Source organism: Gopherus evgoodei, chromosome 2, assembly GCF_007399415.2.
Source record: "Gopherus evgoodei ecotype Sinaloan lineage chromosome 2, rGopEvg1_v1.p, whole genome shotgun sequence".
Taxonomy (NCBI): domain Eukaryota; kingdom Metazoa; phylum Chordata; order Testudines; family Testudinidae; genus Gopherus; species Gopherus evgoodei.
The window spans coordinates 130,088,236-130,108,696 of record NC_044323.1 but is presented as its reverse complement, the minus strand read 5'-3'; the positions used below and the strand labels follow the sequence as shown (position 1 = coordinate 130,108,696).

Here is a 20,461-nt window from a genome sequence, read left to right as displayed (position 1 = left end):
TTAAAATCTATAAAAAATATGAGCCATGGTGTGATGGGTTCAGTCACAGCGACCCCCTTGGAACTGTCACCTGCTGTCTTGAGACTACCTATGAGCCCATTTTCTCTGTGAGTTTGGACCTCCAGAACCCTGTCTTGTTGAGCCAGATATGCTAATCTGCTACAACACAGACCCAGTATCTGACACATGCCCCCAAAGCTGTAGACTTAACTGAAAACAGCTTAGCAAGTGCTCCTGTCTCTAGCACCCAGACACATAGCTCCCAATGGGATCCATACCCCAAATAAATCCATTTTACTCTGTATAGTTTATACAGGGTAAACTCATAAATTGTCCACTCTGTATAACACTGATAGAGAGATATGCACAGCTGTTTGCTCCCCCAGGTATTAATTACTTACTCTGGGTTAATTAATAAGCAAAACGTGATTGTATTAAGTATAAAAAAGTAGGATTTAAGTGGTTTCAAGTAATAACAATCAGAACAAAGAAAGTTACCAAGCAAAATAAAACAAAACATGCAAGTCGAAGCCTAATACAGTAGGAAACTGAATACAGATAAATCTCACCCTCAGAGATGTCTTAATAAGCTTCTTTCACAGACTAGACTCCTTCCTAGTCTGGGCCCAACCTTTTCAGACCAATGTTGTAGTTTATGGCCTGGGTCCAGCAATCACTCAAACCCCCGTAGTTACTGTCCTTTGTTCCAAGTTCTTTCAGGCATCTCTTTAGGGTGGAGAGGCCATCTCTTGAGCCAGCTGAAGAGAAAATGGAGAGGCTTCCAGGGCCTTTTATATTTTCACTCTTGTGGGTGGAAACCCCTTTGTTCTTCTATGCAAAGTTACAGCAACAGAACATCCCACACACAGATGGAATACAAGCTGTCAGGAACAGTATCCCTGATGATGCCACAGCACAACTGGCTGCTGAGCTCTGTGCCTTTATCCTCACACACAACTATTTCAAATTTGATGACAATATATATCTCCAGATGAGTGGCACCGCTATGGGCACCCGCATGGCCCCACAGTATGCCAATATTTTTATGGCCAACCTGGAACAATGCTTCCTCAGCTCTCATCCACTCATGCCCCTTCTCTACCTACGCTACATTGATGACATCTTCATCATCTGGACCCATGAGAAGGAGACTCTGGAAAAATTCCACCACGATTTCAACAGCTTCCATTCCACCATCAACCTCAGCCTGGACCAATCTACACAGGAGGTCTACTTCCTAGACACCACGGTGCAAATAAGTGATGTTCACATTAGCACCACCCTTTACTGAAAACCTACCTACCGCTATGCCTACCTTCATGCCTCCAGCTTCCATCCCGGGCACATCACACGATCCATTGTCTATAGCCAAGCACTGAGGTACAACTGCATCTGCTCTAACCCCTCAGACAGAGACCAGCACCTACAAAATCTTCACCAAGCATTCTCAAAACTACAATACCCGCACAAGGAAATAAGCAAACAGATCAACAGAGCCAGACGTGTACCCAGAAGCCTCCTACTGCAAGACAAATCCAAGAAAGAAACCGACAGGACTCCACTGGCCATCACATACAGTCCCCAGCTAAAACCTTTCCAACGCATCATCAGGGATCTACAACCCATCCTGGACCATGATCCCACACTTTCACAGGCCTTGGGTGGCAGGCCAGTGCTCGCCCACAGGCAACCTGCCAACCTGAAACATATTCTCACCAGTAACTGCCAGCACACCATAGTAACTCTAGCTCAGGAACCAGTCCATGCAACAAACCTCGATGCCAACTCTGCCCACATATCTACACCAGCAACACCATCACAGGACCTAACCAGCTCAGCCACACCATCACTGGTTCATTCACCTGCACGTCCACCAATGTAATATACGCCACCATATGCCAGCAATTCCCCTCTGCTATGTACATTGGCCAAACTGGACAGTCGCTACGGAAAAGGATAAACGGACGCAAATCAGATATTAGGAATGGCAATATACAAAAACCTGTAGGAGAACACTTCAACCTCCCTGGCCACACTATAGCAGACTTTAAGGTGGCCATCCTGCAGCAAAAAAACTTCAGGACCAGACTTCAAAGAGAAACTGCTGAGCTTTAGTTCATCTGCAAATTTGACACCATCAGCTCAGGATTAAACAAAGACTGTGAATGGCTTGCCAACTACGAAACCAGTTTCTCCTCCCTTGGTTTTCACGCTTCAACAGCTAGAACAGGGCCTCATCCTCCCTGATTGAACTAACCTCATTATCTCTAGCTTGCCTGCCTATATATACCTGCCCCTGGAAATTTCCACTACATGCATCTGACGAAGTGGGTATTCACCCACGAAAGCTCATGCTCTAAAACATCTGTTAGTCTATAAGGTGCCACAGGATTCTTTGCTGCAGCAACAAGAGGGAGTTTGTAGCCACCTGGGCAGATCACACGTCCATGAATGATTCAGCTTTTTGCCAGCCGACACCATTGTTTACATGTTAGTTTGAAGGTTCCCAGGAAAGCTCAGATGTGGATTCGCATCTCCCAAAGTCCATTGTCAGTTAAGTGTTTCTTAATTGGGCACTTACTGAAAATAGTCCTTTCTCAAGAAGCTGACCAAATGCTTTACTGAGGCTGCTTAGAATCAAACACATTCAGATAAGTACATAGTCAATATTTGTAACTTCAAATACAAAAATGATACACACATACATACACACATACAGACAGCATAATTATAACCAGGCAATTTCAACCTTTCTATAGACACCTTACCTGACCTTCTTGTACAAGGTTTGGTACAACTATAGGACCTTGGTTGCAACAATGATCTATCCTGTCAGAGTTCACATCAATAACGTCACACATGGGTGCCCAGAATGTAATGCATCTCACATAGATGCAGAGTCTAAAAAGTAGGAATATGCTGGAATTGTGGAAAAATTTCACTCCGTTAATAATGTCACTGTGAAATTGTATGTTCACATTTACAAGGAGACAGATAATGCCTACTGTTTGCAGGAAACTGAATTGAAATATAGAGCAGTGGCCAATATTTACACTGCAGTTAATTTCATTTTCTTATATTTCTATATTATACTATATGTCTAGAATTCAAAGTAACATGGTCAGTTGTTGTCATTTGTAGCCTTTGTCTAAAGGGAAAGCTCCACAAGACTGAATGCTATGGATGAGACAGATTCACAAAGGGATTTAGGCACCTGACTCCCATTGAAATCAATGAGTAGGGCACTTAAATACCTTTCTGAATCCCATCCCCATATAAGTTGTTGTTAAACTGTAGACGGAGTGCTAACTGTAACATATTCTTTTAGCACCTTGGAAAGAATGAGACACATGGCAGTGTTGGCTGTTTCAAGAACTTCCCACTAAAACAGTTCTTTTGTACATTATTATGTTTTGGTGCTAAGGTTCCTCTGAGATTTCACTGAAAGAATTTTTCTGGCATTACTCCAAGAAATCTGATATGTTAATGAAAAAATTTGAAATAAGGTCACTCATATCCCTTAAGGCTGAAAATTCCCCCCCCCCCCAGAGTGATCTCCAGTTCATTCTAATGCTATTGTAAAATGATACAGTGCTACAACATTTTATCTAGAGAAATACTGACCAATACAATCTAAATCAGAATAGCTCTGCCATGATTTATGCCTCTGTAAGCCGTTAGGTTGAAGTGCTACCATTTGGAATTCAGGGGCTGAAGTATGTGTTGTGTGGGGAGGTGCTGTGGTACCCTCTTCTAAGCCCCATTCATCATGTGTATAAACCTGGCATTTCTCAGCTGGCCAACCTCATAAAGAAAGTCACTGATGGAGCTAGGAGTTGAAGCAACATTCTTAACTTCCACACTGTTTCTCTATGCTCTCTACCATTCTAGATTCAAATCTGCGTCAGGTTTAATAAAATCTGTTGATAATATCTTTGCACAATAGAAGCTGGTTCAGGGGGAGAAATAATAGTTCTCAGCTATTAGACTCATAGACTTTAGGGTCAGAAGGGACCAATGTGATCATCTAGTCTGACCTCCTGCACAAAGCAGGCCACAGAACCCTACCCATCCACTTCTATAACAAACCCCTAACCTATGTCCGAGTTATTGAAGTCTTCAAATTGTGGTTTGAAGACCTCAAGCTGCAGAGAATCCACCAGCAAGTGACCCATGCCCCACGCTGCAGAGGAAGGCGAAAAACCTCCAGGGCTTCTGCCAATCTGCCCCGGAGGAAAATTCCTTCCTGACCCCAAATATGGTGATCAGCTAAACCCTGAGCATGTGGGCAAGACTCACCAACCAGCACTCAGGAGAGAATTCTCTGCAGTAACTCAGATCCCATCCCATCCAACATCCCATCTATTGTAATTATATTGAGTAGAGTGCAGGTGTAACAGTGTTACTAATGTTTGAAGCTGTGGTGGAGACAGGATATAGGTATTTTTAATACTATTTTAGCTAATCATGTCCAGGAGTTCATTGCAGCAGAACTGGTATATCAGAGCAATTTGTGTAGACACACATCAAAATTGCAGGTGTTTTTAACATAATTCAGCATGACCACTGTGAATGTACTGAACTGTTTGTGCTTCCACTGTACAAAACAACTGTTTCAGTTAACAAATGATCCACTGTGGACAGCGTTTCATACTGCAGCCAAAGATCTCGTGCCCTGGACTGGAGTGAAGCCAGATGGACACAGTGAATGTAATTCTTGTTACATTCCATTTGCTTAGGGTACTTGTATTAGTATGGTTTGAGTTTAAGATTACTAGAGGGCAACATCTCCTCAATATCAGTTGTGACTCTTATAATATATTTTTATTAGTTGATTCAACATACTTGTTACTACTTTAACACTATTTAACTCTCCCAAAGAGAGTGAGCTTACAGCCTGAATGCGAATCTAGAGCCCATTCTACTCTAGGAACATTTTTCAAAAATTTCCCGGTATTGATGATATGGTTCACCTTCACTTACGTTAGGAATATTGGGAGCCCTAGTGTAGACAAGCTCCTAGCTCCTACAGCTGTTTTAAGCACCGTGTCATCTAGCCTGCTCAGAGCAGTTCTAATCAATCCAGTACTTAAAATGGTGGCAGCAGTCAAAGATCCATTTACAGTAGGGCTCCCACTGATGCTAATATTAATAAAGGTGATCCATGTTAGTAATGCTGGGAAACATCAGAAGATTTCCCCTAATGTAGTCAGAGGCTGATATCACCGCCATACATTGCAGATGTACACAGTCACTGAGCAGTTCTGCTACAGCTCATAGGATCAGAAGTTAAGTGCTATGCTGAGTACTTTTGGGGGAGTTCCTTCCCAGGTAGGATCTAGCCCTAAAATGGCATTAAAATGACCTTTAGAAGTGGTTCTTCCAGGTGGGGACTGAGGCATATTTTGTAGTGTTGCTGTTAACAAGCTTCCACACCCATTGCTTATACTGTACCTTTTCTGTGAATAAATCCTGGACTTCAGACTCCAGCAGTGTTTAATCTGGCGCCTTTTCTTAGCACTAAATTCACTTTGAAAGATAACAGACAAGGAAAAAAGTTTAGAAAAGGTTTGAAACATATTATTTTCCTGCTAGCTGATTTAAACAAGAAGCACACTATTCTCATTGTATGAGAATGGTTCACTTGTCATGCTCAGGTGTATCTTAGCACTTCAGCTGAGTGAAGAAGAGTCTGAAAAGTGTAATTTTAAATGGGGAAAATACTTTTCCTCACAATACGACTTTTTCATGGAAATTCATTACATTATTATTTGATTCTAATATTTGAGCAGGGTTATCACTATTGGTTCATTTCTACTGTGACTTAATGGCAGCAGCAGACACTATAGGAGGGTTTATGGGATTTCTGTCAGGTAAGGTAGTGAAATAGAATTACGGGGTTATGTAGCCAAATGAAAAGCAAAATCTGGAACAGTACCAAAAATGTTTATTAAAAGATTAAGATTAAATATGAAGACAAAATGTATGTTTCAGGGTGATAGCCTTTAATCCCATGTTCTGCTTTCAATCTTAATTCTTTAGGACTGTCAGGGGATTTCTTGCGTTCTGGACGATACTCCGCTCATACAATTAATGGAGCCTGGTCACCATGGACTCCATGGTCTCAGTGCAGTCGAGACTGCAGCAGAGGTATACGCAACCGCAAGCGTGTCTGCAACAATCCTGAGCCCAAATATGGGGGTCTTCCGTGTCTGGGCCCATCTCTGGAGTACCAGGAATGCAATATCTTGCCTTGTCCAGGTAAGAGTTGAGAGATATCAGTAAGGGTTATGGAAATGATTTAGTTCACTTTCAAGTCCATACTTTACAGTAGTAAAAATTATAAAATAGTTCAAACAATTTCCTCCTCAGCTCCTTTCCAGACAAACAAATTAGCCCTACCAAAGTGAACTTAACAAAATAACTTTTGATCTGTAAACTTCAGCAATGATTTGAAACCAGTGCTATATAAAGGGTACAGAAGACATGCATCCATGGTAACTGCCCATAGCACCTAAAACTGTAATTTATATAACAAAAAGACCATTTAACATTCAATCAGCACCAGTGTCAGATATGAGCACTTTAACATATAGGGACCATATGGAAATGTGATTTCTGAGGTGTTTCAACAGACCAAATTGTTTTTCTGTCAGAAAGGGAGAATTTATTTAGCCAAGCAGCCAATTAGATTTATAATGGTTATAGACTAGAGACAGATCCTCACCTAGTGCAAATCAGTGTATCTTTACTGATTTCAGTGTAGTATAGCTATTCTTAATTTACTCTGGCTTAGACTTTGGCCCTAAAGATGTGAGAAATGTTCACGAGAAAGAAAAGGATAATCACATGAAACTGCCCTGATTCAGAATTGTCTTTCAAACTCAAAGCTTAGGTTTATCAAAGTAAGGTTTATTAACCTTTTGAGTAAATTTGTGACAGATTTTGAATGCAAGGCCCTGGGAGGTCTTGTGAGATCCTGGATAGATAACAGAATGAGATGGTGTCCCAGGTGCTCTGTAAATAGTGCAATGCTTGAAAGAGTTCATTAGAAGAATCTTAAGCAGATTTTTCATTCAAAATTATGTAATGGTTTACTAAAAAGATATTAAAACCCAAATGTATATTTTTTCAGACAGTGAATAGAGATGTGCATCATTGTTATATCTTCTATATTTGGCAAGATTATTTGTGCCCTGATCTTCTCTCTTTCTCTCTCTCTCTTTCTCAAGCAAAGGGGCCCCACATCAGGAGGATATGTAGAAGAGAAGAGGGGGAGTGCTGGCTGCTCAGCATGCCTGCCTTCTCCATTCACACCTGATATGGCTGTGGCATTATTCCCCTTTTAACCCTAAAGGAATTCCATGTGTGAATAATGTTGACCCAGTAAATAGTCTCTCAGGCTCTCCAACCACTAGCCTCAGGTTGGGGGAAGAATTGAGGCTGAAGGAGATTGGAGGGAGGGTGAATCTGAATCTCTACACAGGGAAGCCCAAGAGCTGAGAGCCAACAAATGGTTACAGCTGACATTTTCAGTGGCCCAGGTCCAGTGCAGATTTTGGCAGTCTTGGGCATGTTTACTATGTGCCAACTGGCAACAGTTCTCTAGGGATCAGTACACTAGGTGGTGATAGCCAGAACTTGGAGCATCGCATTCACTTCTCCTCCCCACAGGTTGTCAGGAGGGAAGTGTACACCCCCTCTAAGCTGCTTCTACTGAGGACTCCCCCAGGCCAAGGGAATCCCCAGCAAGGGACCTGTTTTCTGGTGGTGCTGGTTTCTGCTCCCTTTGCACTATATGAACAGTGTAAAGGTAGCAAACAGGGCAGAATATTGGTTGTGGACCCTTAATCTTCTTGAAATAAGATTTGAAAAGGTTGGACACCACAAGGCAGAGCCTTAGCTCATGTAAATGGTCAGGCTCAACTGAAGTCAATAGAGCTATGGGAATTTATACTAACTGAGGGCCTGCCCTCAGCGGGTGTAGAGACTTGTCCCAGGCTTATTTATAGTTTTAAATTTAAAGAAAAAGCTAAACAGACACTTCAAAAATCAATCTAGATTCATAGTTTCATTACCATCTAGTAATAACAGGAGAAAATATTCCTGTAAAATTGGACCAGATTTGTTGTTTCCCCTTCACTACTAGTCCTTAAAACAGAACTTGGGGTCAGATTTTTTTAAAGCGAAATATTTTATAAGGTTTCCAGAAATGGGACTTTCTTAATTTATTCATTTTGCAATTATTTTCAGTAGAAATTGGTACAGTTAGCAGAAAATGCAAGTTTTCCATAATATTAATATGCAGAGCATGATAGTGGTGCTAATATCTAAGACTGAGCCAGCATACACAGCTAAGCAAATCAGAAAACAAAAAGTGATGAAGTGATAAGGAACAACTTGAAACTGGCATTCTGGTTACAAACGATCCCCATTGTTGCATCCCCATTAGTTCTGCTTTTGAAAATGATTTTCAAGAACTAACAGAAGAAAAGGGGTTGTGGGGGCCCTGCTAAAGGATGAATCTGATGTCCTGATATGTCTAATCTTTTCTCAGTGATTTGTTTCCTTCTTGGCCACAAATTAAATTTGAATAAGTCTTCACAGCTTGAATAAAATATCCAAGTGTGTGGTGATTTGGGAGCAGATAGAGAATGATGTAATGGGACTCAGAGAAATCCTTCTGGTTCTCCGTCACAGCTGATTCACAGCAGGTGGTGTTTATCAATAATGAAAATAAATTTAAGGGTCCAAATCTGATCAGTCTGAAGGGGAGAAAAGAGAAACAGGTACATATAGTTGCTCTTTTCTTTGAACACGTGGGAGGGTGGGTAATGATAATAAGATATGGTTCATCCAGAAGTTGGGCCTGACTGTACATTCAGAAGGGGAGGGGGAGTGTTTAATAGGAGAACTATAAAAAAGTTATTGAGGCTTTTTAATGAAAGTCACAGAAAGCTAGTTTGTAGACAACAAATGCATGTGTCAGAGTGAAAGTCACTATTTTGCAGAGTGTCTGAGATGATAGCCATCAGTGGGAGGAGGTAAGTTTCATGCTGTCCCCAGGATAAGTAGGTGAAGAAGTGACCAATATGGCTGGTGCAGGCCAGAAGAGGGAGCTCTGCATTTAGTATTGTCCAAGAACATAAGAACGGCCATACTGGGTCAGTCCATCTAGCCCAGTATCCTGTCTTCTGACAGTGACCATTGCCAGGTGCCCTAGAGGGAATGAACAGAACAGGTAATCATCAAGTGATCCTTCCCCTTCTGGCAAACAGAGGCTAGGGACACCATTAGGATTTCCCTTTACAAAAACCATGTTTACTCTTCCCCATCAAATTATGTTCATCTATGTGTCTGACAATTTTGTTATTTACTATAGTTTTAACCAGTTTGCCCAGTACTTACTGGCCTGTAATTGCTGGGGTCACCTCTGGAGTCCTTTTTAAAAATTGGTGTCACATTAGCTAACCTCCGGTCATTTGGTACAGAAGCTGCTTTAAATGATAGGTTACAGACTACAGTTAGTAGTTCTGCAGTTTCACAATTGAGTTCCTTCAGTGAATACCATCTGGTACTGGTGACTTATTGTTGTTTAGTTTATCAGTTTGTTTCAAAACCTCCTCTAATGACACCTCAATCTGGGACAGTTTCTCACATTTGTCAGCTAAAAAGAATGGCTCAGGTTTGGGAATCTCCCTCGCATCCTCAACCATGAAGACCACTGCAAAGAATTCACTTAGTTTCTTTGCAATGGCATTACTGTTCTTGAGTGCTCCTTTAGCATCTCGACTGTCCAGTAGTCCCACTGGTTGTTTAGCAGACTTCCTGCTTCTGATGTACTTAAAAAAAAATTGCTATTACTTTTTGAGTCTTGGGCTAGCTGTTCTTCAAATTCATTTTTGGTCTTCCTAATTATATTTTTACACTTCATTTCCAGAGTTTATGCTCCTTTCTATTTTCCTCACTAGGATTTAACTTCCACGTTTTAAAGGATGCCTTTTTTACCTCTCACTGCTTTTCTTTTTTTATTTTGTTGTTTTGGCTCTTTTTTTGGTTCTCTTACTATGTTATTTAGATTGTGGTATACATTTAAGTTGAGCCTATATTATGGTGTCTTTTCTAGCTTGCAGAGATTTTACTTTTGGCACTGTACCTTTTCATTTCTGTTTAACTAACTGTCAATAACCTAGTCCCAGATTTGGACCTTAGCTTCCACAATATGGGGGTTAGCATGAAAAACCTCCAAGCTTAGTAACCAGCTTGGACCTGGTACTGCTGCCACCACCCAAAAAATTAGAGTGTTTTGGGGCACTCTAGTCCCCACAAAAACCTTCCCTGGGGACCCCAAGACCCAAATCCCTTGAGTCTCACAACAAAGGGAAATAACTCTTTTCCCTTCCCCCCTCCAGGTCCTCCTGGAGAGATACACAGAAGCAACCTCCGTGAATCTAAACAGAGGGAGTCCACCCTCTCTATTTCCAGTCCTGGAAACAAAAGCACTTCCCTCTTCACCCAGAGGGAATGCAAAGTCAGGCTAGTAAATCTAACACACCCAGATTTCCCCCCTGACTTCTTCCTCCCACCAATTCCCTGGTGAGCTGCAGACTCAATTTCCTGAAGTTCCCCACTAAAGAAAAACTTCAACAGGTCTTAAAAGAAAGCTTTATATAAAAGAAAGAAAAATACATAAAAATGGTCTCTCTGTATTAAGGTGACAAATACAGGGTCATTTGCTTAAAAGAATATTGAATAAACAGCCTTATTCAAAAAGAATACAATTCAAAGCACTCCAGCAACTAGAGACATGTAAATACAAAAGAACATAAAAGTCCCCTATCTGATCTTTGGTACTTACAACTGGGAAACAGAAGATTAGAAAGCAGGAAATAGAAAAATCCTTCTCTAGCTGAGAGAGATTCAGGCAGAAGACAGAGAACTTAGACACAAACTTCCCTCCACCCAGAGTTGAAAAAATCCGGTTTCCTGATTGGTCCTCTGGTCAGGTGCTTCAGGTTACTTTTTTTTTTCAGGTGAAAGAGACATTAACCCTTAGCTATCTGTTTATGACACTAACCTCCTCATTACTGTATATCTCCCCCTTTCTGAAATTAAATTCTACAATGTTGGACCACTGTGGTGTTTTCCACACCACAGAGATATTAAATTTAATTATATTATGGTTGTGACACATTTATCTTACTAATCTGCCCAAGGAGTCAGTTGATCAGGCTGAGGCTGCAGGATCTTTAGGGGAGGAGCTGGAGGAGCACACCAAGTGACTAAATTTTAAAGCTTTATTAATAAAATAATAAAATAACAGTGCAGAGTGCTGGGGCGAGGGTTCCCGATGTCACTCAGAGGAAGGAAGAAAGCATTAGTGCCTAAGCCCTAACCCACTTTCATCCTCACACCCGCACTACCTGAGAATGGCCAAGCCTGGGTGTAATGTAAGAAGAAGAGGGGGAAGGTGGACAGGAGTTCTTGTCCTGTTCACAGGTCATCTGGGGTCCGCTGTAATTGCCGACTTGCTTTGGCTCTTGGGAGGGTTTTTAAGTCTTTTGGGGGTGTTTCATTCAGGGACCTTTGCTCCTGGTGCTCTTTGTTCCAGTCCAAACCAGCTTTCTGTGTCCTTCTCAGCTTTCCCAAAACGTACCGGCTTCAGGGACACGAAAACTTATTTCCCCCCCCCCACACACACACCCATTAGCCTTTGCTGTCTCACTTGTTTTTGCGCTCTTTGCAATCCTGCTCAGCTTAGTTCTCTTTTTTTCATGGCCGGGATTTGATAAGATGTGAATGCAACTGCAGATTTCTCGTCGTGACCTTGGACCGAGACCAGCGTCTTATCTTCAGACTAAGCTAGCTAAAGTGTCAAGTTAACCCGTTCTCTGCTCTCTTCCTCCCTCCCCCTTTGGCCTCCTGCAGCCTGCAAAGGAATCTTCCGCTCCACACTCACACCTTTAGCCCTTCTCAAAATGCCTTGCAATAGCAACATAAAATGCTGATCTGCCTCCCCAGGGGACCTGAGAGAGAGGGCAATTGGGTTGTGACATGGTCACTATTACCAAGCAGTCCAGCTATATTCACCTCTTGTACCTGATCCTGAGCTCCACTTAGGACTAAATCAGTAATTGCCTCTCCTCTGTGGGTTGCAGGACTAGCTGCTCCAAGAAGCAGTCGTTTAAGATGTCAAGAAACTTTATCTCTGCATCCTGTCCCGAGGTGATATGTAACCAGTCAATATGGGAATTCTTGAAATCCCTCATTATTATTAAGTTTTTTATTTTTATATCCTCTCTAATCTCCCTGAGTATTTTACAGTCACTATCACCATCCTGCTCAGTGGGTCGGTAGTATATCTTTACTGCTATATTCTTTTTATCTGAGCATGGAATTACTATCCATAGAGATTCTATGGTACAGTTTGGTTCATTTAAGATTTATACTTCATTTGATTCTATGCTTTCTTTTACCTATAGTGCCACTCCCCCACCAGCACAACCTGTTCTTCTTAGAGTGCTGTCCCTGTGGGTGCTCCACTCTAGGTGACGGTGCGTCTCGGTGCCGTTGATCGGAGATTTTCGGGAGCAGTGCCTGATCGGGACACACGCACTCAGTTGGTATCTCCCACCTCGGAATCTTCCTGAGTGTGTGCGTCCCACACCCTCCTCAGTTCCTTCTCAACCGTCCTGGCTGAAGACAGGACTCCGGACAGTGCTGCCTTTCTTCCCTGGTCTCTATAGGAAACAGTAACAAAAAACATAGAAATAGTTATTAGTTACATCCCAGTTGTTTCCCTTCCTTTAGTATAGTTACATAGTTAGTTACTTAGTTAAAAAAAAAATTCGCCTCAGGCTTGTCTCCTATTGAGACACTCTTCCCTGCCATTTCTAATTCATAATGCCAGGTGCTTCAGGATTCAAAAGTGCGTTTCCTGTCAGGACTCCATGGAATGGTCAGATGGGCACTCACATTGTGTGAAGTACCTCGGAGAAACTCATGTACCCGCAAAGTGCCTCCATTGTGCCACCCTCAAGCCTAGGGCTCGGCGTGACAGGGACCTGCCACTTAAAATGCTTCTAATGGAAAAATCCCTTCAGCCACTTTCGGAGACGGGGAAAGTTAAACCCGCTCCCACACGCTCCCCGGCCAGATCTGAACCAGTTGGGAACATTGCTTCACCCTTCCTGGAGCGGTGGCAAGAAGCACAACAGTCTCAGAGGAGAGACTTTAACAAAGGTAGTGGATCTCTCGCAAGATCCTGTCCTCTGTGCTGACAGCGCCAAAGGCAGGTGCCTCAGCCTCTTCTACTGCCTCAGCCGCTGTTCCGACAGAGCGCAGAGGCAGGGACCCGACCTCCAGTGCCGGGAAGGTTCTCGTGGCACCGATCCCCTCGGCACCGAAAATGGACATGGTGCCAACAGCACGCTCCTCAGCACCGAAAACGGATGTGGTGCTGACAGCACGCTCCTCCTCAGCACCGAAAACAGATGCGTTGCCGACAGCATGCTCCTCCTCAGCACCTAAAATGGTGGCGGTACCAATGGTGAGCTCCTCCTCGGCACCAAAAACAGACGTAGTGCCAACAGTGCACTCCTCCTCGGCCCTGAGAAAAACATTGGCACCGAGCCTGCCTTCCACCTGGACACCAGCTGCGGACCCTCTGCAGGGCACCTCCAAGCGGTCCGTGGTACTGCTGTCACTTTCACTTTCCCTAGATAATGCACTAGAGCACAGAGCAAGCTCAGCGCAGCCCAGGGAGCAGGAGCAACAGTTTCTCACCAGTGTGACCTCTCAGTGCCACCTGAGCTTAACTCTCCGCTCCTAGATACACAGGCCTCACTTTTTTGAACAGTCGCTCTCTCCACCTGAACTGACTACCTTTACTGACAGCGAACTCGATTTACAGCAGCAGGCGGAGTTCTCCCCTCCTGCTTCTCCTCCTCCACCAGAACCTCTCTCACATCAGGTCATGGCTCAAGGCCACCAGCCTCAGTTTCCCAACTTTGCTCCCTAACCCCCCGTGGGCAGCATCTGGGTTCTCCTGCCCTATGCCGTGGCCTCAGTGATACCCTTGGGCCACATCCTCCTACCAACCCTCCTCCTTCTGTGCTTTGATCTCCGGCTCTGTCCACTTCTAGCGTGCCTGAGCCCCCTCCTGAGACTGCGAGCTATGCACCATATCCTGACTCACTGACCTCTAACTCTTCCTCAGCCCCGAACAGAGCCCTCTTCCCTCCGCCTCCACAGAATGTGGATGACTGTAAACAATTTCAAGAACTTTTCAGGAGGGTGGCACTCAATCAAGATATCCCCTTAAGAGAGGTTCAGGAGACACAACACAGACTCCTCACAATCCTTCAACCGTCTGCGCCCTCAGAGATCATGCTCCCTATAAACGAAGTGCTCCTGGAACCAGCTGACACTCTAGTAAACCCCAGCTTCTTTAGTACCAACTTGCAAAAAAAGCCGAACATAAATACTGTGTCCTTGCTAAGGACGCTAACTTCCTATTTTCTCATCCACCACCGAACTCTCTTGTCACAGATGCAGTCGCACAGAGGACAAAACAGTCACAATATCGGCCCACCCTACAAGACCGGGACCTTATGCCTTGACATCTTGGGTTGCAAGGTTTATTCATCATCCACTCTACAATTCAGAATAGTTCACTATTCTGCCCTTCTCATCAGCTACGACTTTGATAATTACAATAAACTTTTGAATTTGCCCTCTACATTCCAGAGGATAGGAGAGCAGACTTCAAATCAATCCTGACTGAGGGCCAGCTGATTTCCAGAATGGCCCTACAGGTCATCTCTAAACACGGCGAACACAGCACCCCGTACCACTGCTCTGCTGGGTTATGCTCAGATCTTCATGGCTCTCTGCATCCGGCATCCCTAAAAAACTGCAGACCAAAGTAGAGGATCTCCCCTTTGATAAGGACAAAACTTTTCTCCAAAAAAACGGATGAACTTCACACCATGAAAGATTCTAGAGCGACATTGTACCCCCAGGAGATAGCGATACCAACCTTATCAAAGTCCATGCACATAACAGTATTATCGTCCTCAACCAGACCACACGACACAACTAGGAATCGTACTAGACCTCCTAAGTGCAGACAAAATCAAACTCAGGCATAACCACTTTCCGTCCATCGTGGAATAAACTATTTTGAAACATTGGTAGAGGGGTCTGCCTGACCACCCTTGATTCCACCGGCTACATGCCCCTAACCACCACCTCTCACAGTTTCCAACAGCCTGACAGCAGACTACACAGAACTGCTGGGTCCTTGAAAGATTCAGTCCATTTCCTCTATCCCATTTATATCCTACCCTCCTACCGTTCCCCCTTCCCTGTCCCTCTTCAGGGACCCTTCTCACAAGCGCTTACTTCACACAGAAGTGGTTCATCTTCTGCAACTAGGTGCAGTGGCACCTATGCCAACGCAACATCAAGGGAAAGGTTTCTATATTCATTGTTTTCTGACTCAGAAAAGGACCAGGGGATGGAGGCCTATACTAGATCTATGCCGAGTGAACAAATTTGTGAGGATACAAAAATTCAAGATAAGCACAATAAATTCACTGAGCACAATACTTCCTGCACTGGATCAAGGGGACTGGTTCACAGCATTCAACTACAGGACACTTATTTTCATATATCAGTTCATCCAGCTCACAGACGCTTCCTACAATTCACAATCAGTCACTACCATTTTCAATATAGAGTTCTTCCTTTCGGACTCTACATAGCTCCGAGAGTTTTTTCCAAGACTCTAGCCGTGGTCATGGCTCACCTCTGGCACACATAGACACGCTGTGCCCCTACCTGACGATTGCCTCATCAAGTGGCGACTCCTATGGCAAGGCACTTCAAGCTACCTTTTCGCCATCATCCTCTTTACAGGCCTAGCCTCCATAAAACATCCAAAAATCCACCCTGACACCTACACAATCAGATTCGAGTTCATCGGAGTTCATCTCAACTCAACCAGAGCAGGGCATTGCTCCCATATCACAGATTCCTTGCCATCACACAGCTTCATATAGCAGTGCTCTCTATTCGTACCCAGGACACAGGCAAGAAACTGTCTACAGCTCCTTAGTCATATGGCACCACCACTTCGTGGTTCAGTATGCCAGGCTACACATGAGAGTCTTCAGGGCTGGCTCAATTCCAATTTCAGACCGAACAGACACACCTTAGGGACTCCTGTTAACTCCTCCTCTCAATGTTCTAGCTTCCCTACATTGGTGGATAAGACCAGAGAACCTCTGCATGGGGGTTTCCTTCCAGCAACGATCTCCAATGCTCATGCTCACCATGGACGCTTCCCTAATCGGTTGGGGAGCACATCTAAGGGGACACAGGGCACAAGGCCAGTGGTCTGCATCAGAGATGCACCTACACATAAATCTCTTAGCGCTCAGAGCAGTGAGGCGAGCATGCCTTCACTTTCTTCCCCTCATAAGGAACAAATCTATTCGGGTCTTAACAGACAACATAGCATGTATGTACTACATCAACAGACAAGGAGGAGCCCGATCACATTCCCCTTGCATGGAAGCCTTCCGACTGCGGAATTGGTGTATACAACATCAACATCAAATCGCCCCAACAGGCCAGATCTCCTTTCCCAGGACAACGGACGGGTTCTTCACCCCCAGCTCCAAAAGCTCCATCTCACAGCCTGGTTCCTTGATGGTTCCAAACCCATGAACTAGCCTGTTCCGAGCAAGTCCGACATGTCCTCCTGCACAGTAGAAAAAACTTCACTCATAAAACCTACTTGCAGAAGAGGAAGCGTTTCGCCCTCTGGTGCTCACGTAATCACTTAGCGCCCAATATGGTGACCCTCCATAACATTCTAGACTACCTCCTGAAACTAAAACAGGACAGACTTTCGCTAAGCTCCATCAAGGTACACCTGGCAATGCTCACCACCTTCCACGACCTGTTAGAAGGGTTATTGCAACTAAGAAAGCTACCTTCATGGACATATGGAGAAGAGAGGCGATAGCCAAGGCCTTGAATGGAAGTTTCATAAGAGCGTGAAGGACAAGGTTAAGATTCTATGTAGCTACCATTGGTAAATTTCAAGGTAGAGATTTTGCAGGCCCGTGAGAAATTATTTTATGGTGGGGCGGGTAGATAATCATACATGCTGCATTGGATGCAATAAACTGGGTAGCCCCTACTCTGTTTCTGGACTTCTGCCTACATTCTCTTTTTACTCCTGCAGCTGGTTTCTTTGTTGTTGTTGTGTTTTTTCATGGGGTGTTTTTGGCTTAAGTTTAAAGAAGTTTAAGGAATTTCAAGTGGTGCAGCCCCCCCATCACTCTGCCCCTCTGGAGAACTCCCTTGCAAAAGTCCCTTGTTAACCACTCCTGTTTCTAGTTCCTCTGGTCGCTTAGGAGCTGGCTTTTAAAGTCCTGGTCTTCCTGATTAAGAGCTTCCTCCCCTGGTTAAGAGCTGATGGGTGCTAAAAGAACCATCAGCAGCACCCACTATTCCACAGGGTCAGTTATAATAGTGGCTATGGAGGGGTTGTTGTGCAGCCATGTTTTGTATCATTGTGGTAGGTGAGTGAATTTCATTCCCCTTAACCCTCCTCTCAGGACAGCTCCATAAAGTCTGATTACTCCAGCAGTATGTGGGTGTCTAAAATTTCACTCTCGGGTCTTGACCTTGCAAGTTTTTGCACACTGTACAGTGAGTGGACACAATGGACAGGGGCAAATAAGGTTAAATGCTAAACACAGTTCTCCATATCAATTTTAGTAAATTTCAAGCTGCCTGCACCCGCACTTATTTCCTTCCAAGGGGACAGGTTCTGGGTGAAAAATAATCATTAATGAGGAGAAGTCGGTCTAAGTGCAGTTTTCGTCATGCTAATGGGATGCTTAGGTGCACCTTCCTCACTTAGGGTTGGAAGCAGAAGCGATGCATAGGCAGGATATGGGGGATCAACTGCCTAGGGAGAATGATGGGCTTCAGAGCCTGAGCTCCAGCCCGAGCTGCAACTTCAAAATGCTGTCTATACAGATATTTTTAGAGCGTTAGTGTGAATCTCACTAGCCTGAGACTGTCACCCAGGCTGGGAGGCTCACTCCAAAACATTGTGTAGGCATACCCATTGGTGTCCACATAGCTCTGTATGCACTAAGCAGAGTATAACATGCTACACCCTCATATGCACACTTCCCTTCATCTCCACTTCATGTATAGAGGGGAAATCAGGGACAGTGTGGCGGGCACCAGTCCCTCACACAAGTGGGCAGGGAGTGAACTGGAAAGAGCGAGAAATGAGCGATGTTTTGGTTCTTCCCAAGTCCCCCAAAATACTGGCCACTACCACTGAGCCATTGTCCACTGACATCTCAGGAGCTGCTGAGTGCTTTGCAGGATTGAGGCCCAAATGAACAAACACAATGAAAAAGCAGGGATAACAAATCACAATGTGTACTTGGTTCATTTATTTTGTCAATCCTAGTTCAGTTTTAATTATTCATATTAATATTCTACAACAGGAATCGGCAACCTTTAGCATGCAGCCTGTCAGGGAAATCCACTGGCAGGCTGGGACAGTTTGCTTACCTGCAGTGTCCGCAGGTTCGTCCAATTGCAACTCCCACAGGCCATGGTTCGTCATTCCAGGCCAATGGGGGCTGCGGGAAACGGCCGCAGCACATTCCTCAGCCAGTGCCACTTTCCTCAAGTAATGAATACATCTGAGTCTGGAATTTAGCATGTGCTATTAAATATTTATTGTGAGATGGAGAGATAATTACCGTAATTCTTTTTGAAGATTAAGATGAAGTGTGTGGCTAAGCCAAGTGTGGATTAGTGAGAGTCTGCTATGTAGTGTTTTTTATCCACAAAACTCAAAGTTCTCTACAAAGTTGGGTACATACTGTTATCCCCCTTTTTACAGGTGGAAAAATTGAGGCACAGTGAAATTAACTGGTATACTAAGGTCATGCAAAATCAGTGGCAGAGTTGAAAATAAAACCCTGATTTCCTGATTCTCAGTTCCATGCTCAATCCAAATCACAGCTGCCCTTAACATTAAGGGTTAACATATTAATGTATATAACAGGGATTGGCAACCTTTGGCAAGTGGCCCACCACAGTAAGCCCCCTGGTTTGTTTACCTGCCACATCCGCAGGTTTGGCTGATTGCAGCTCCCACTGGCTGCTCCAGGCCAATGTGGGCTGCGGGAAGCGGTGCTGGCTGCCGCTTCCTGACTCCCCCATTGGCCTGGAGTGGCAAACCGCAGCCAGTGGGACCTGCTATCAGCCAAACCTGCGGATGCAGCAGGTAAACAAACCAGCCAAAGGTTGCCGATCCCTGGTATATAATAATTGCATGCCTGCTTTGTCTCGAAGCTTTGATAATCATAACTAGACAATCTAGGGCATGCAGAAGGAAAGTCATGAAATGTCTTTCACATGATTTCTAAAATATGGGTAAGAAATCTTCAGACAGGGAATCTTTGGTGAGTATTTTCTCTGACATGTTCATATTCTAGCCTTTACTGGAATAGCATACCATGATTTATTTTCTCTGCTGGTCAAATGTGACTTAGAATTGTGCATATCATGTGACACTCCAGTTCGCATTAATAGGATATAATCACTGTTGTCATTGGAAAGAATGGTCATCTGAAATAATTCATGTAAAAAGGAGTTAATTGTACTCAGATTATTGTCCAGCAACATGGAAAATAACATGTTAGAACTCTGCATAATGTACTTTTTCTGTTGGTTCAGATATACTGAGATTATTGTCCAACAATATGGAAAATAATGTTAGATCTCTGCGTAATGTGCTTTTTCTAGTGGTACAGAGATATACTGAATCATACTGGATTTAAAAGTACAAAATATCCTTATTATGAAGAAAAGTATTTGTAAATGTGTGTTGACATCCATCTCCATCCATCCATCTCTATTCATACCTCTCTGTCTGCCTGTCCATCCATCCATCCCCATTCATTTCTTTGTTTTGTTTAAGATATTGATATGTGGTTGAAATATGGAATATTGAAATATAGGAAATACATAGATATACTAATATGTATGGAAGGAAATGGATTAATTCTATTTTCAAGATTTGAAATTTTGCTATCTTATTTTAATATTTGGAATTTCATCGGTGTCACACTATTTTTATTACCACTTTTTTTTTAAATGTAGACTGTGAAAACTCTGATATATTCAGCAGAAATAGTCATATACCAATAAACACGAAGCTAAAAATACAGATAAGTTCAGATACTATAAAAATTCCTGTGTCAGAGGGGTAGCCGTGTTAGTCTGAATTTGTAAAAGCGGCAAAGAGTTCTGTGGCACCTTTGTTTGTTAGTCTATAAGGTGCCACAGAACTCTTTCCTGGTTTTACAAAAATTCTTGTATGGATATTATAGAGACTGTATGCGACTTT

At 43.5% G+C, this 20,461-nt stretch overlaps 1 protein-coding gene across 2 annotated transcripts in view; it reads left to right on the top strand.

The window, feature by feature from the left end:
- The window catches only part of SEMA5A (semaphorin 5A), a 620,036-nt gene that overhangs the window by 559,387 nt on the left and 40,188 nt on the right, over nt 1–20,461 (top strand). For both annotated transcript variants that reach the window (XM_030551691.1, XM_030551692.1), the window contains exon 17: nt 6,043–6,261. In XM_030551691.1, coding sequence (XP_030407551.1) covers nt 6,043–6,261 — 219 coding nt within the window. The remainder of the gene's footprint in view (nt 1–6,042; nt 6,262–20,461) is intronic.